General features: G+C 38.4%; 1 protein-coding gene across 4 annotated transcripts in view; it reads right to left on the bottom strand.

The window, feature by feature from the left end:
* gpm6ab (glycoprotein M6Ab) overlaps window positions 1–18481 on the bottom strand; it is an 84134-nt gene that overhangs the window by 21717 nt on the left and 43936 nt on the right. The window contains exon 1 of one of the 4 annotated variants that reach the window (XM_073862803.1): window positions 17879–17930. The exons of the other annotated variants lie outside the window; for them this stretch is intronic. Within the exon in view, the coding sequence (XP_073718904.1) occupies window positions 17879–17915 (37 nt within the window). The 5' untranslated portion in view covers window positions 17916–17930. Of the gene's footprint in view, window positions 1–17878; window positions 17931–18481 lie in introns of those variants that run through there. 4 annotated transcript variants of the gene reach the window in all.

Genomic DNA, 18481 nt, shown 5'->3' with positions numbered 1-18481 from the left:
ACGACTTTCTTTTCGTGTCAGTTTCACTTATTAGTTACTCAACTGTTTTTCTTATTAAACCATTGTGGCTTCGGTTTGGGTATAGATTTGCTGTTTACGCTAGGATGTCACTTTAAGTATTGGTTTATACCATAGACTGTAAAAAAAGATGGACTAAGCGTCGTCACCTCCCTCCATTGTAATGAATTGAAGCCAAAAATGTCCGACCATGGTCGCCGCCATGTTACGTAAAAACGTCAGTTTGGAGCCAAGGCATGCGCAGAATGAATCGTCTGTGGAGCCAGAGGCGGAGCCGCGGTATCAAACTTCCGCCAAACGCTCGCAAGCCCAATTCAACCACGCCAATCATAACGACACACCCCATTTCTATAGCATCCAATTATTTCCAATTCATTTAAAAGTGTGTCATTTTATTCTTAAGACACAAATTTAAGATATTCTTAAGAAAAAAATTGAGAACTTCTTAAGAAATGTTTGAGAATTGCACTTAGGAACATTCTTACGTACTTTTAATTTATCTTAAGAACTTTCTTATTTTTTGTCTTAAGAATGTTTTCGTGAATCCGGCCCCTGGTTTATACTATTTTTTCATATGCTTTTTAAACCATTGTCGCCTGATGTTGGGGTTAGAGTTGCGTTTGGGTAAGGATGTCATTTTATGTAAAAAAAAAGTAGTTCTAACCCCAAACCGAAGCAACAATGGTAAGAAAATAGGAAAAACAGTTGAGTAACCAATTCGTGAAACTGACACGAAAAGAAAGTCGTGGCATGGACACGTAAAATGGCGGAAATACGTAACAATGACACGGAAAAATTAGCAAAATATTTTGTGACTACTTCACATATTTTGTAAGATCAGGTTGTTTCTACTACTGTTTGAATCTCAATTACTCAAGATACTGTCTCATTTTGGTCACATTTAAGTCAGATTTCAATGCCAATAAATAGCATCATACTGACATCCATGCTTTGTTCTTAAGATTCAGTCCGTCTTGGAAGTGATTCATGCGTGTGCTTTGATCTCAGTGGGATTAGACTTGAGATCAATACTTTGCTAGAATAAACTGTCAGTTGGAAATCCAATTCACCTGCAAGTAAAACATAATGCCAACATTCTTGTCGCTCTGACTGTAGCATATTGTGCTGTTAGATCATTAGTTCGATTTCCAGGGAATGCATGAACTGATTCGTTTGGATAAATATGTCTGTCTTTTTAAGTAGTCTAAATGTCTTCAGCAGAGAATATCCCGCTGTGCTTTTCATTATTATTTCCAATTCAGAAACAGTGAAGTTTTATCATTATACACAGAAGCTGCCCTTGGGAAGGTAGTCTGCCCTGTGAAATTTAAAATGCAAGCTCGGTTATCAAAGTAAAACAGATTGCGCTGTAAATCAGGTCCTGTTTAAATCTTTATATGCAAGAGCACTATATTATACAGAGAACGGAAGTTAAGGGATAAGGAGAAATCTGTGACTGTTAAGCTTTACTGTCTGGGGTGTTATAAATCGATAGATCTACTGTATAAATCTACTACAAAGAGGAAAAAAACATTTTCTTTATCAGATAATGGTAAATTACTAGCATTTCAATAAAACATTAAGTGGAAAAACAAAACCCCTACTGATACTGACTGTATTAAAGGCGGGAGGCACAATCTCTGGAGGCCAATGTTGACATTTGAAATCACCTTAACAAACACGCTACTACCCCAATAGAATCTGGACCTTCTTTTAAAAGACACACCCCACACATTCGCAACCCAAGCAACGATGTTGGTTAGTAGACACGCCCCTTACTGCTGATTGGCTACAAGTGTGTTTTGGTACTCGGCCCGATTCCCTTTTCAAAAGCGTTTTTCAAAAATCGTGCACCCCGCCTTTAAGGCTGAGAGGAAGCATATATTTTATAGCAGCTCTCAAACAGTACAGATGAATAGCTCCCTGTTCTGCCAAAATTCTGTTTTCTGCCTGCTTGTCCACTGATCCAGAAACTCTAAATCAGAGACCATTAAATTCCTAATCGACTCTCTTTTCGCACACAGATTGTTTCCTTAAATAAATATGTTGGAACAAACTGTTTATTAATATTTTAGATACTTGAATTAATGAGATATGTTTAATGTTTAGAAATAAACACCTAATAAAACTAGAGAATATAAAATCACATTATTTACTGTACATTTGGCAGCTTTGTCCCTGGGAACCCAATGATGTTGCAACTTGCAACTCTACCAGATGAGCTCCAGGAACATCATTATTTTATGAGTTATTTTAATAATTAGTTAGTGAGATATAACCTGATTTATTGTTTAAAATTAAATGTAAGAGCAGCCCAAACCTCCCTAGCACCAGAGGGGCAACCTTCCGATATCTATTGTGAACACGCAAGTGACTTAAAGCAACACTAAAGAGTTTTTGCTCTTTGCTCCCCTTACAGGTTGGAAGCGGAATTGTCCATTACCACTGTCGTAAATAATTTAGCCTACTGCAGCAAAGCTGGCTCTCATTGGATTGTAGGTCGGCCGTAAAGCAAGTCTTTGTAGTTTTCACTCGAACTACAGGACCGCAACCCGACGGTTGGAAACTTCTTTAGTGCGGTTTTGGCCGATAGAGGGCTGCAAAGCAATGTGAAAGTGCCGTTCACCCTGTTTCGAGGGGATGAACGACTGAAACTTTTTGGAAACGTTATTTTAAGGTTAAAAAAAACTCTTTAAACCGCGATGCATATATGTATGTCCATCATTTTTCAGACGAACACATTTTCAGTTATCTTAGATCTTTCAGTTAATCAAATGTAAAGTTACAGGGTCCACTCCTTCAAGTCCAAAAATGTGCATCCATCCTTCACAAAAGAAATCCAAAGGGCTCCATGATGATAAACAAAAGCCTTCTGAGGCTAATCCGTGCGTTTTGTTGTAGAAATATCCATATTTAAAACTTTATAAATGAAAATAACTAGCTTCCGGTAACGCAGCCATCTTAGCTTCCTCTGTATTCAGGAGAGAGTATCAGCGTAGTCTACACACTTTTCTTAGTGACGTATGACAAATTTCGGAGGGCAGAGCAGCAGCACAGAACCCTCCGTAAACTGCGCACGCTCTCATCTTGAATGCAGACGCGACCAAGATGGCGGCGTAACTGGAAACTAGTTATTTTCGTTTTCAAACTATCCCTTTAAACTGCATTTCATCGACTGGCTCCAAAAGAGAGTCAATCCCCATTGACCCCTCCCCCCCCATTTTAAAATACCCAACTTTACAGCAGAAATTAACATGTTTACAGCTTGGTACAAAAAGTGGATTTGAAATATATAGATACTTTTGCCCTGGGGGGGGGTGTTATAACTCATCCATTTAAATTATATTAAATCTTAAAGTTCTGCATAATTAAAGGGACACTTTTTTTAAATATGCTCATTTTCTGGCTCCCCTAGAGTTAAACACTTGATTTTTATCATTTTGGAATCCATTCCAAAACGCCAGAATGAGAGTATAGTTCCTAGCCAACACAAATTTACATTTTTCGTCAGTCTTAGTACACGATGTAACAACAGAAGAGTCACGTTTTAAACAGGAAAATTACCAAAGCGATGCTAGTGGTCTAATCAGATTCAATGGATTGTGCTAAGCTATGCTAAAAATGGTAGCACCAGACCCAGAGATCAGCTGAATGGATTCCAAAACGGTAAAAATCAAATACTTAAGGGGAGCTGGAAAATGAGCATATTTTCAAAAAAAGTGGAGTGTCCCTTTAAGGGCATGACCACTTGAGTGACGAGTGAACTGCCGCTGCTGTTACTACCATCGAGCTAGGCAGGCGTGGTTTCAACCACCAGCCACTTTAGCTTTACCCACGTCCAGCCCCATGCCAAGATGGCAGGCCCCGCAAACTACTGGCTTCAAAACAGCTCTTCACAAACCTATGGGTGACGTCACAGACACCACGTCCATATTTTTACATTCTATGTATATTACATTAGAAATGCCACCAGTGATAATAAGGAAAACAGGAATTGCCCAAAAAAGACACCACCATAGACCCCTTCACAGTTCACGTCACAGGCAGTTCCCACTGCGCATGTCAGGGTCAGAAAAGTCATTACAGCAGATTGAATTGCTTGTTATTCGGTATCGTCAAAAATGCCTACTTGCGTCGTGGGCTTTGAAAATCGCACCAGGTCTGCCATTCAGTTTTTCGGGATTCCTGCAGAATCTCAAAAACAAAAAATACAACATCTGTGGCTGCAAGCAATTAAACGTGCAGACTGGGCCAATGCAAAGATCAAAGAGGCTTGTGTTTGTAGTGCTCACTAAATTTCAGGTAAGTCATCATTTTTCAGCCCTGTTAGATAAAACTAGAAAGCCTAAATGGTATGAACAGTTTGACCCCATGTTGCGCGCGCACCCGATAGTCATTCAATGTTTACAAACCTTGAAGGGGTCTATTGCATTCCAGATGATATGTTGGTTCATCCGTGTGCAGCACTGCTGGAGTAAAGTAGGTTTACAACTAAAACGCCTGCCTTATTCTCTCTCTGTCCACCGTCTTTGATCCACCGTCAGTGTAGTGTCTGGGTCACATATATCACATTAAAGGGCCATTTCACCGATAGGAACATTAATCTTTATGGAAAGTGAGTCATATTTGTAGTCAAAATGTAACATAAATGTAGAATTTTGTGCCTATATTTGACAGAGAAAAGACAAAATGTGACTTTAGAGCACATTTGTATGAAAAACTACAACTGCCACTATGCACCACAATGCACAGCTCTGCAAGCCACTCCCATTACTCGGAACACGGCTCAGACATGCTATTATGTACATAAATGACACGTTAGTAAAACAAAGAAAATAGCCACCACCACTGTGTCTGACTGACACCAATCATGATTTACTTTTAAACGTGATGTTACATTGTGGTACACACAATAACACTCTGGCCTGGTGTGTAGCAAAGTCTTATTCAAACAGTAACGTGCGGTTTCAGATCCACAGTTCAAATGTCTTTCCAAGTACTTAAAAAAAGTGTATGCATTTTAAATGTTTATTTAGTTTTACCAATTTTCTTTTTGTCTCTTGTTTACTGTAATTACATTTGTGTTATTATTGGCCTCACTTCTCTCACAATATAGACATATAAAACACCGCTCAGATATGCTATTGTGTACATAAATACCACGTTAGTATAACAAAGAAAATATAAACACTCACTTTAGTCAGACGTCCGTTTGTCCCTGCATCCTCCACACAAACGCGTCCCCTGCATAATATCTCCACAGACGCGCTGCCTCAGCTCTTGGAGCTTGTGCTCGTAAACCGAAACACGTCTTTGAAATAAGCACGCGACCAGAAACATTCACAAAACAAACGTTCATATCCTTATCTGATCCAGAAATGTTAAACCGAAAGCAAACGGCGCGAGTCCGTCCAAGCTTATATACTCCGCAGCGCGTCTGCTCGTAAACCGAAACATGTCCGTGAAATAAACGTTCCAAACGCGCGCAAAGTTCCTCTCTTGCATAGAAACCTTCACCAAACAAACGTCCTTATCTGATGCAGAAATGTTATAAAGAAGCCACACAGCGAGAGAACAGGCAAGCTTCTCTACGCAGCAGAGGCCGATGGTTGCTGCTTCTTCACTGGGCTCCTCTACCCAGCCAACGCCCAGGCTCCGGCTTCTCCTCGGGCTTCTGTTCCTACATCTGCCTCAGCTCTTTGCAGTATTGTGGCTCATAAAGGTGCAATGTACAGCGGATTAGAGCATCACGCTTGTAAAATCACCCTCTTCCATGTAATATTGATTAACTTCCACTGTTATTGTAACAGGAATTCTGGCTCGCTCCACAACTTCTGTTTAGCTTAGCTTAGCATAAAGATGGCGGCTGGTCGTTTTTTTTCGGTCTGTGTTCGTATATTTTCGTAAGTCCCACCCACTTATCTGTAATTGGTCTGAAGCGTGAGTGGGTCCCACCCATAGCCCCCACCTTGGAAAAATGAGGAATGAGTGTCTGTAGTCTTTCACACTCAATAGAGATACAGGATTTCCTTCTTTCAATGACGCAAAATGACGATTTTTACATCATTGAAAGAAGGAAGTGCCTCACTGAAATCAGTATTTCTCCCCTCTCAGGGGAAACTGAGGGAATGGTGCACGACCATTCAAAAACATGACTGGGGTTCTAACGGTACAAAGCTTAATGCAAATGGGTGAAGTTTCCCTTTAACAACAGGGCAGATGTAAAAGCTTACCTACAAATGGCATCTCTACTTTCACATGCCAACTTTAGACTTGAAAAAGCATTGTGCACCTTCAGCCAACATTCCAAAGAGAAGGAATCTTGGAATACTTGCCACTTACAATATATTTTCTTAAAGGAATATTCAATTTTCTTAAAAGAAAAATCCAGATAATTTACTCACCACCATGTCATCCAAAATGTTGATGTCTTTCTTTGTTCAGTCGAGAAGAAATTATGTTTTTTAAGGAAAACATTGCAGGATTTTTCTCATTTTAATGGACTTTAATAGAGCCCAACATTTAATACTTAACTCAACGCTTAACAGTTTTTTCAACGGAGTTTCAAAGCACTATAAACGATCCCAAACGAGGCATAAGGGTCTTATCTAGCGAAACGATTGTCATTTTTGACAAGAAAAAAATAATGCTCTTTTAAACCACAACTTTTCGTCTAGGTCCGGTCCAGCGCGACCTAACGTAAATGCGTAGTGACGTAGAGAGGTCACGTGTTACATATAAAACGCACATTTGCGGACCATTTTAAACAATAAACTGACACAAAGACATTAATTAGTATCAGTTGACATACAACAACGTAGGAACGGTCCTCTTTCAACGCATTTGTAAACACTGGGGCGGAGTTTCGCGTTCGTCCTCTGTGACCTCTTGACGTAATGACGTATTGCGTGGGGTCACGTTGGCGCATCACATCCGGATCTATATACGAGAAGTTGTGGTTTAACAGTGGATATTTTTTATTTTTCTTGTCAAAAAAATGACAATCGTTTCGCTAGATAAGACACTTATGCCTCGTTTGGGATTGTTTATAATCCTTTGAAACTCCGTTGAAAAAAACTGTTAAGTGTTGAGTTAAGTATTAAATGTTGGGCTGTATTAAACTCCATTAAAATGAGAAAAATCCTGCAATGTTTTCCTCAAAAAACATAATTTCTTCTCGACTGAACAAAGACAGACATCAACATTTTGGATGACATGGTGGTGAGTAAATAATCTGGATTTTTCTTTTAAGAAAATGGAATATTCTGAATATTCTTGCTCCAAATGCAAGCTGGAATAAAACGAACCTGAAGCTTCTAAGGCAAAATCCAACAGACCAGACTATTGACTTTATAAATCTAGCAATGTTGTTGACATTTTCATTTATTACCATATTTTGTGTTATATTAGTCTGGCATAAAATTGAAAATTCTTGTTAACACTGCTGGACTCTAACAGAGCTGCTGAGCTGCCACATTTCTACCATAATGATGCAGTTGTGGCCAAATGGTTAGAGAGTCGTGCTTGTAAACAAATGGTTTTATACTCTGATGTCGAGAGTAATGCATTACCATCTTAAACACAAAGCCAAGCAGCCACCATCGCATATATACTACATCAGATGCAGAGCTCCAAGTTAGCCACAGTCCGCCGCTGGCCTGACTGGAATACGAAGCAGCTCCCCAGTGTGCTACTAATGGCACGCTGAGTGTCCGCAGATCAACAATATAGCAGATACAGAGGGAGGAGCCAAGCTGACATCCGTGAAAGTGAGAACCTCAGCATCATTCAACTGATGTGCACGCGGTACATCAGCACTGACATCTATTACGTTTCCATATGAGCCACTCAACAAACATCATTTATAATTTAACTCCCATCATTGTGATTTATTTTTTACTTTGAGCTGTGTGTTTGACAGATTGCTTCTCACGTTTGCTCAATTAGCACTGACTGGTTTGGATTTGGCATGACCATCCTTGATGGATTATAAAAGACACAAGTGGCTTTTCAATTAGCTACATGGATCGGGAACACCTGGGCAGCCTGGTTGGAGATTATAGTATGCTGTTTATAATAATTAAAGAGTTATGGAAGCTGGAGCATCTGCAATTAATGTAAATTTGCTTTTGGCTATAATTATTGCTTATTGTAAGGGCTGCCCCTATACTCACATCACACGCATACACTCAGAGCAGAAGAAAGCCCTGTCCAGTAGTAAGCTCTGTGCTAACCACAAATATCGGAAATCAGAAGCACCACTCTAAAACCACCAGGGACCTCACAGTGTTTATCCCCTATAAAGTCTTCCCATTGCCCCATTACTTATAAAGCACGCATAACGGTCTGCCAAGGGATTGGGTTGGCTTGAATCTTCAGACTTACAATGTTAGTGGATATACAAGAGGGCAATTGACTAGCCTGTACGTTCTACGGTTCATTTATTCAATTAGTCACCCATACAGCTATGCATATGCATGCATCAGCAAAAGGGAAAGTATAGTTAGCATACAGTGTTATTTTACACAAATGTGAACAAATAAATTCATTTTTATGACTGATTCACGAAATGATGCATTGATATAAATGTGAGAAAATTATGATTACATTTTGAATACAAGTCACCAAATTGTCACCCAATTTCAGTACACAAAGCACTACATTTCTTCAGCAAATCATTTGATAAAAGACATGATATAAACATTTTACAAAAAAACAACTTTCCAATTACCTGTCACTCTCACTGGGTTGAATCTTTGGGGCGATTTCCCAGACAGGGGACTAAACTGCATGTTTGAGGTATGTATTTCTTTAATGACCTAATATAAGGTCTAATCCTGGATTAACCTAAATCATGTCCGGGAAACCGCCGCTCTATGTGTAAGTAACCGAAAATTGAATTTCCTTGCATCTAAACAAAAAAGGTCTGAAGTAGGCTGTGATCAGTGTATGGCTTTTTATCACTGCTGCAAATGATTTCTGTGGAAAGCATATAAACAACAATACAAGAAATGCTAAAGAGGTGAAATGCAAATTCACCAAGCCTATCAATATTGAACCTAGGAGCAAATTAACAAAAGTAAATTGTCTGTCGCTAAGATATTTTAACTACAGCATGTGAATACTAGAGATACATCTGATGGTACACTGCTTGTAGTCATACACTGTAAAAAATGATTTTCAAGAAAACTTTTTTTTAGTATTTTTGTCTTGTTTTCAGTAAAAATATCTAACAATTCTTAATTCTTGATGAGCCAAACGACACAAGAAAATAAGTCTAGTTTTTAAACCAAAAATATCAAATTTAAAGGAACAGTATGTAGGATTGTGGCCAAAACTGGTATTGCAATAACAAAACTTGTGGCTAAAACTGGTACTGCAATCACATAACTGGTGGCCAATACACAAAATGACAACATAAACATCAGTTGAGGGCTGCAACTCCACTTTTTAAATGAAAATATCTTTGCCAGACCACTGTTGTCAGTGATATAAGTATTTGAAATGAAAATGATTTCTTAATGTCTAGTGACATATCAGGGCCATTTGATGATTAATTGATATACATTTCTTACATACCTTTAAGTGATTTTGTGCATAAAACAAAGCAAAAAAATTTGACAATTGGGTAGGCAAAAAATCTTAAACATTTTTCCTAAACACTACATTCGAGAACAATTCAAGAAAAATTGGCTTACCCCATTGGCAGATTTTTTTTTTTTTTTTTTTTTTTTGCTTGTTTTATGCACAAATCACTTAAATTTGAAAATTTTGGTCTAAAAACTAGACTTATTTTCTTGGGACATTTTGCTCATCAAGAAAAAGCATCTTAATTTAAGGATTTTTAGACATTTTTAGTGAAAACAAGACAAAAATACTAAGCTTTTTTTCTTGAAAAAATTTTTTTTTGCAGTGTACAGTATGTATTGTCAATTGGTCAGAGACCCAAAGGCTTCCTCCTCAAAATTTTTCATAATACTTTTGGGATTGACAGGTAGGGGAGCCAAATACGGCAGGCTTTCATTAAAATCTGTGAATTAGCAAGGACTGTGTTGATTGCTTCCTGCTCTTTTCAGTTTCACACAAATGTTGTTAATTGGATAGCTCAATAAGCAAAGGTTGAATAGAGCCATCCTCTGAGATTAAAGTAATTAATGAAATACATTTAACAAGCTGCTGCTGACCAGTGACTGTACTGCATTTGAAGAATTTACGATAAGTCGTTTCCTAGGTGGATGCTCTATAATTGCAAGCATTACAAACATTACGACAGGTATTTAGTTTTATTACCCGAGTTTCAATAGAGTGCTTTACGCACGGTAGACCACTATTTCTGTTTCAGACAACATAATAGCCTGATGTTGGCACTATCAGTTTGACATATTTGACATATTTATATATCAGTTTGGCAATAAGCATCAGGGCCCTTGTGTCTTGTATAGTCTATCATAGTAGACACATTTTGTGACGTTGATCAGTGGAAGCACATAAACTCTTTTTCACATATTTCAAACATGGCAAAACAAAAGAAGATGATTTTGTGTGTCAATGATCTTGTTCAGCATTTTTATTGTATTATGTAGTCTAAATACAGATCAAAGTGAATCGGGAGATACAAGTATTTCTGTTGCTGTGAGGACAGATGAGCTAAACATTGTTTTCTTATTTAACCCAGCTGTCAGCTGTCACAGGCATCAATGTGACTCAGAAGACATTGGGTCACAAACTAGAGACCGTACTTAACTGAACTCTGTTGACATTACATCAGGAGAAGCAGTGCTGCTTTGGTCCTTTAACACAAATAATTGAACACTGTAAAGCACACTGTAAAGTTGAGGTTATGATTTCGTGAAAGATTCCTGGGTCATCTTTGGTCGCTAGTTTGACATGTTCACTGAAAGTCAATTAATGACCATTCTGATAAAAAAATCGGTAGCACTTTATTTTACAGTACGTGTACTTACCTTGTACATATATGGTAAATAGGTTGAACTTACCGACAAATGTGTGGTACTTACTTTTAGGTATCTACATGGTAATTAATTAGTATCATTACTGTACTTACCAGTGGTACATACTTGGTAGATATTATGTAACTCTAGATAAGTTCTTGGTAATAACAGATACATACTTATAGTGTAGGTATACTGTAACTAGGGCTGTGCCGGTTTCAGAATTGGTGATGACGGTTATGACGTGAGTCAAATGTGACGGTTCGTCACATAACCGTCTGTGGGGGGGGGGGGGGTTTAAATGCTCGTGGATTGACGCGTGTCATTTTACCATAAAATCATGAATGTGAGTGTGTTTTAAACAGTCAAAAAATGTCAGTTAAAACCGTTCTATTTCATCATAAACAATCTGAAAACAGGGCTTTAAGTGTAAAATACCGAACTTGTCCTTTAAAAGATCGCTGTATCTCATATCACCTTGTTATTTGTACACGGTGTGACTATACAAATCACAACATATAAATAGGAAAATGTTCGCGTTATTTTGTCACTTATTGGGAGAAGTATCCCAGCTGGAGCCATTCACTTCCAGTCTTTGTGCTAAGCTAAGCTAGCGGGGGCTGCGTCAGACATAGTTACAGCACGCACGGAGATGAGAAAGGTATGTATGGACTTATCTAACTCTGGGGGATACGTTGAATAAGCTAAATTCCCAAAATCTGGGCGTGTTCCTTTAACAGTAAACTCTGATTACGCATGAGATTATGCTAGTATCTGGCAAACGCGAGCGTCTCTTTTATCATAAACCCTTTAGACGCGTCTGCAGCAGGCACTTATTTTGACAAGACATGTGATGCACATAGGATCACTTGACGCACAGAACACACATTTGGAAATTAAGAACCACACACATGATGGGCTACATACATGTTGTGACGAACTTCGCATCGAGCTCCCTCAAAAAAAGAAGTCACCGGCCGCCACTGCACTATAGTTACCTGGGTCACCAATAATAAACAATGGAGCATGCTCCATGTATAGAACTGTCACCAGACCAAGATTCTCTTCAGAATCACTTTAATCACCGGTCTGTTCCTGTCATACAGTGAACATATGTTGATTCTTCAGCGATTGGCGTTTGGCTTTTTCATCAATAGGCTTGGGTAAGCATACGTTACAGCAGAGAGACAAATGTGCGAGCGAGCCCAGCGCATGCAGGAGGCGTCATCCATTATTCAAAACCAGTGCAGCGCGACACAGAGAGGGGCTTGCCATCACTATCAATAATTCAACTCTCTCACCACAAGCCCCCTCCATTTCTCTCTATCTTTTCTTTATTCTCTTTGTCTATTTTTTCTTGGGTCTCCTTAAAATGAACAGTGTCCATTGATGTGCATCGTCCAAAAGAAGTCTATTAGCACTCCTGACAGACAAAAAGTGTTTTCAACTATTGAAAAAAAAACGGAGAGACAATGCAAAATGCAAATAAAATGCAACTAACAGTCAATCATTAAGAAAAGCAAAATTAACAAGCTTTAAAAACCTTAAAATCAAAATAAATAGACCTGCCAGGTCTTCAAACCAGGCTCCTATTTTATCATTTCTCTATAAAGGAATCTGTATGACAAGTTGGTTAACTCCCTTCATAATCGTGCCTACAAAAACAAAACGAGGTAACATTAAAACACCAAGCCACTCTGGTCTAATTGACTGATCCAACAAAGAGCTTGACTAGGGCAATGTAGCGTGTCCTGCTTCTGCTGTACAACAACAAAAGGGAGTCCTCCTGGCACAGCCATCCCATCCGTATCCCTCTCGTTCATTCGCTCCATCTGCCAGACTTTTGTCAAACAGTCCTGAGGGGATATGCCCCCCCATCCACTACACATTGAGGTCAAAGGTCATAATTATCTAATGGTTACTGTAGCTCTCAAAGGGAGAGAAAAGAGCAGGCGTGGCTGTAAAGTGTTGCACGGGTGGCTAATTAAAATACAGAGCTGCTTCTTCCATTAACCCCATTAAGGCCTATTCCAGTACCGTATTAAAACACAAGACCTGAATAACAGCCCAGATCACAGACAAAACCTAAATGATAGAAACAACGTCACATTTGAACTGTAAAGTTAAATAGGTTTCTGATTTTAATATGGTATATGTTTATTCTAATTTCATGTTGCTTAGTGCAAACATGCATGCATTTATTTATTACATTCACATTTAAATACATTTTATATGATCATTTAGCATTCTGCATGAACCGACTCATCCGGGCGTTTAATCGGTCAGTGACGTTGCCATTACAATCCAAGCAAGTTCTGTTTGAGCGCAATGACCCATTTACCGTACGTCAACAAAATCAGTGCAACAATGGAGAATCTGACACATCTCACACAGACCGAGCCTGAGGGCTACTAATAGAGAAGAAAAAAAAGGAAGCTCAGGAAGTGGAGCTTCGGCTGTGGGTTTTGAGGATAGACTAATATTAATGCATTCCACAAACTGTAACCTGATTTCCTACAATAGCAGTGCTAGATTTGCACACAACTTAAAACACTCATACGAAGTCTAATAAGCTGTGTTCCCACATGACTAAATAAAAGTATTATGCCTAATGGAGAAAGAAAAGAAGGCTGTAAAACACAAAAAAATCTGATACAGGGCCATCTTTATCAATAAACTACCTTAAATATGTAGACATATTTATAATTCTACCATTTATTACTATTTATAAAAAAATTATATGTGCTAACACGAAGATGTGAACATGGTTACTCAGTTTATATGTATAAATATATTAGGGATGCACCGAATATTCGGCCACTGAAAATTTTTGGCCGAAAATGGTCCAAAAGAGCATTTTGGGTTTTCAGCCGAAAGATTTTTATCACCGAAACAATACGGCCGAAATGTTGTGATGACGCAAACAGAAACCGCAACCTGCACGTGCTTGTCTGAAGCAACATGTATGCGGTGTGGATGTTTTTTAACCGCAAAAAGGCGCTAAAGTGAGCAGTTGTCTGTACGCACGAGCCACATGCGGTTGTGTCCGGTCCAGATGTGATCATCACAGTGAGTACGCCCTTCAAAGATCAGAACTCTTGATGTGTAAACTTTAGAGAGAGTCACGCAAAGTGTCTCATACTGTAGTCCATTAACATACATGTGCCGAATAAACCAATGAAAAACAACGTAACGTTTGCATGCTGCGCTGTTTGGGACTCGCCATCGGTCTCTGTGTGCGGGCGCGTTTAAGTGCCCTCAATAGTGCACACACGAGAGAAAAGCAAACAAGCGAACGTAAAATCTTTCTGTTATTGACAGGGCACATATCAACAAAATTATCTCCAAAGTATTCTTTTTCTAATAAAAACATTTGTTTATGTCTTAAGTGTATGTATTGATTACAGTCAGAAACCAGTCTCTGCTTATTTAAAGAGACAGTAACCTCAATTAACCTACTTAAGTCTATGTCATTAATGTTAATCAAACAACCCAAGACCAAAATCACTTCTGTAGCTCTAAAAATAATAATATATTAAATTTATACAATAAAGACAGTGTTATGACTCATTTAATTCGATTTCTGTACCTAATGCTAATGTTAGCCCTAATGTGCAACTTTGTTCTTTTTTATAAATGTTTGCAATGTTTGCTGATCTGAAAAATAATCCGATCCGTGCCTCAAAAACTGTAATGTGATCCAAACCGTGAGTTTTGTGATCTATCACACACCCCTAGTAAAGTTAGTACACAGTGATAGCCATAAATGCATTTGTACTAATAATTGTCATAATAATTTATTTCGGTTTAGGTTTTTCGGCCTTGGTTTCCTCTTTTTCGGCTTTCGGTTTCGGGCAAGAATTTTCATTTCGGTGCATCCCTAAAATATATGTATTCATATTGCTATTTTATTTAACTCTTTCCCCGCCATTGACGAGTTACCTCGTCAAGAGAAAACATTTGCATAAAAAAGTGTTCCTGATGAATTTTTATGTTAATCTGCAATACCTCGATTATCCACTTACCCAAATTATGAAAAAACTGAAAAATGTCAAAAATGTCATTTACTAATTTTAAACTCTGTGTATGTTTTGATAATCATTCTGAATCTGATCTCTAATAAAATTCCTTCACAAAAACGCAATTATTTCAGCTTTTTGCAAATTTTTTTTTTAATAAAAATACCCATATTTAAGAGTTTATAAGCAGATAAAAAAAATTTATTTAAACAGTTAATATTTACTACACCTGCCATGTATGAACCAGTGTGAGGATGAAATTAAGAAGTGGCTTGATATGTGAAGATTAGAGGTCGACCGATATGCTTTTTCTCTGGCCGATGCCGGTGCCGATTTTTTAGAAATCAGGGCAGCCGATGGCCGATATGTTTGTCCGATTTTCTATATGTACATAATAATCAAAATGTTCTCATCATTATTAGCAGATATTTTAAATGCAAAAATTTCACTATTTAAGTCAAAGTATTAAAAAAATTATGACTTTCTGAAGAGTTTTACAACCTCATCTGCACCATGCATTTATCAGACACAGATATTACCTGACACTCTGCTGTCATCATCTTTGATCAGTTTTTTACCATGGCTTTTATTGCTTTGTAGGATAAAATCCTTATTTGGTAGACCTGATAAAACATTTATTCATCATAAAGTTAACATAGTAAATGTCTATGGTTTTTAGTTGAGACAACAAGCAAATCTTTCTAAACACATTTACATTCTCATTTCTGAGACGTTATAAGTGACTGATTGTGCTGACAGTGACGTCTTGTGAGTTTAGTGTTGGGACAGATCTGTTGTTTCAACCGTTCATTCAAACGAATCCGTTCAAAGGAGTCAGTTCGCGAATCGGACGCGCTGTGTTATAATCCAGGCTGAGCAGCGCAAAACTGTAAACAAAGTGTTACTGTAACAACACGAAAAACATTTCCTTTGTGGCTATGATTTGGTCTTCCGACCTTTCGCCATCGAGTCAGTTTTGTTTTGAGTAATTAAAGCAGGGAGACAGAAAGCGTGCACGCGCGGCTCTTCTCTCTCTGTCACGCAAACAAAACTCATCATCACTCATTAATCACATGAAATGAGCCTAATCTTTGCACGGACAGTGCACCGCGAGACATAAGCCCGTCGCGCTGTTGTACTGGCTGCTTAATTCGCACGATCCGCCATCATTTAGTAAAGCTGTTTGTGAACAAGGCACGGCTGCACACACACGAGACGGGAGCGATCTGCTTGCAGCAAGAGGCAGCGTCACGAGTTCTACAACAGCGCTTAGGTGCCCGCAGATGCGCCCGCCTATTAATCGGCCTAATTTTGCAGCAAAATCGGCGAAAGCCGATTTTTTAAAATATGCCAAAAATCGGCCAATTAATCGGCCGGCCGATAAATCGGTCGACCTCTACTTCTGACGCACTAGGTGGAGACATGAGCTTATGAAATTATTTGCTTACTTTTTAAAGTATTTGCTTTTTCATTTAAAACATAACAAATGTACGCTCAAACACATAACGAACTATTATAAACATTAACTAAGCAGATTATGTCGTATATATTCTGTTCTGTAATCGCATATTTGTAATAATATATAGTAGCAGAATAAATAAATTCGCTAAATCAGCATATTTTTTAATCAGTATCATTTTTTTTAAACAATTATTGTATTTATTGTTTACTGGCAGTTTCCATGAAAGGTTTTACTGCATGGATCATGAGTGCATGTGCGCCACATACACATTCAGTTCTTGTGCATGAATTATGGTTAAAACAATGTTTGTAGAGATTTACTGTGTTTGTATTAGCTATTATGGCAACCCCTAACTGCATAAATTATGTTGGTCTTCCTGGATTTCATAATAAACATTAAACAGCCAGTCAAAACGGCACACTTGTGTCCATCCCAATAGACTACCATTAGCTTTAGTGGCTCACCGGAAGTCATAAACAGGAAAGCTCAAAGATGGCGGTGCCCACATTTACGTCAAGAAACAGGTGGATACACAAGTTGATATATACTAACTGTACACATGTTGAAAGAGGAGCAATCTGACCTAACCTGCATGTTTTTAGACTATGGGAGGAAACCCACAGTGAAAACACGCAAACTTCACACAGAAGGCCTCCTGACAAAGCCAAGGCTTGAATCAGAGACTTTCTTGCTATGAGGCAACAGTGCTACTCACTGAGCCAGTGTGCCACCCTAATTTGGTATTTTGGGTAACAGTCTTTGAGCTATTGAGTACATTTCAATGCCGTAGCTTTTAAAGAAGCTATATTGCACACAGGTTAACCTCAACTTGACCTCTTAAATAAACCTAATTCTCAAACTATTTTGATGTGCCAATAATAAGCTCATTGGTATCAGCCACCATAGTGTGGTTCATTTGGCAACAGATGAATACAGTCTCGGCCATTCACAGAGTGAAACGGAGGCCATAGTTTCATTGATTTGGCAGAGCACTCTCATCCAGTCATGCCCATTCAGTAGTAAATAATTATCCAGGACCTGGCAACCACACTTCAGACTGCCTATTTGTAACAGTGGGCAGGAATCAACATGTATGGTCTTGCTGCAAAAGGGCATTTGATTAAGGTGACAAGATTTTTAAAATGAAAAGCAGGGAGATTTTCTAGTTCAGTGGTCAAAATATAATTGAAAACTTATTTGTTAATATCTTTGGAGCACCTTACTTTTCATGATGTTGAACATCCACAAGTAAATTCTACCATTAAACAGCCACCTAAATACATATTTGACCTAAAATGCATATTTTTTACATTCACTTTAATGCATGACACACAATTTCTTGCTAAAATCACTATAAATATTTATAAACACTGCTTTCATAAATAAGATCGATTAAGATGGAAAGCTGATGAACAAAATCCTACCACCTTCAACCTGCAGCAACATAAAGTAGCCCAATTCCATGGGAAAACCACGGACCTGGCAAAACTGACCAAACCAGCATATAAACCAGCTTGGACCACTACAGAAAATTATGCAGATTCAGCCTAAAATCTGAACAGCTGCTTTTTGTATTATTTATCATTATTCTTTTTCATAATCATTGCCACAAACTCCACGACGTTCAACATCAAGCAGAAAATGATTAAAGTGTGAGTGCGTCCCATCATCCCAGAGGTTCTGAGGCAATCGGATCAACTCTCATCTGAGCTGCCCCGGCCAGACAGAAAAGAGGGGGGTTACGGTAGTAACGCGATGGGGGAGGGGTGCCCGACAAAAGAAAGTGGCACATACTCCCTCCTACATTACCATACAATAGGCCTGGGGCACCCAACTCATTACACCACCTCCCCTGTACAACAGGGCTTTGTGTTGGTGCCGAGCACAATGTGATAAGATCACACGTACACAGTGTGTTCACGCCAACTAATTACGGAGCATCACAACAATATATCTCAGATTACACTTTGATGCAAACAAACATTCAAGCTCTTGGCTTTGTAGCAGTTGCGTTTGCTATAAGATTAATT

The sequence above is a fragment of the Misgurnus anguillicaudatus genome, chromosome 3 (genome assembly GCF_027580225.2).
Source record: "Misgurnus anguillicaudatus chromosome 3, ASM2758022v2, whole genome shotgun sequence".
NCBI lineage: Eukaryota > Metazoa > Chordata > Actinopteri > Cypriniformes > Cobitidae > Misgurnus > Misgurnus anguillicaudatus.
The sequence above is the reverse complement of the archived record's forward strand: the minus strand, read 5'-3'. Positions and strand labels throughout refer to the sequence as shown.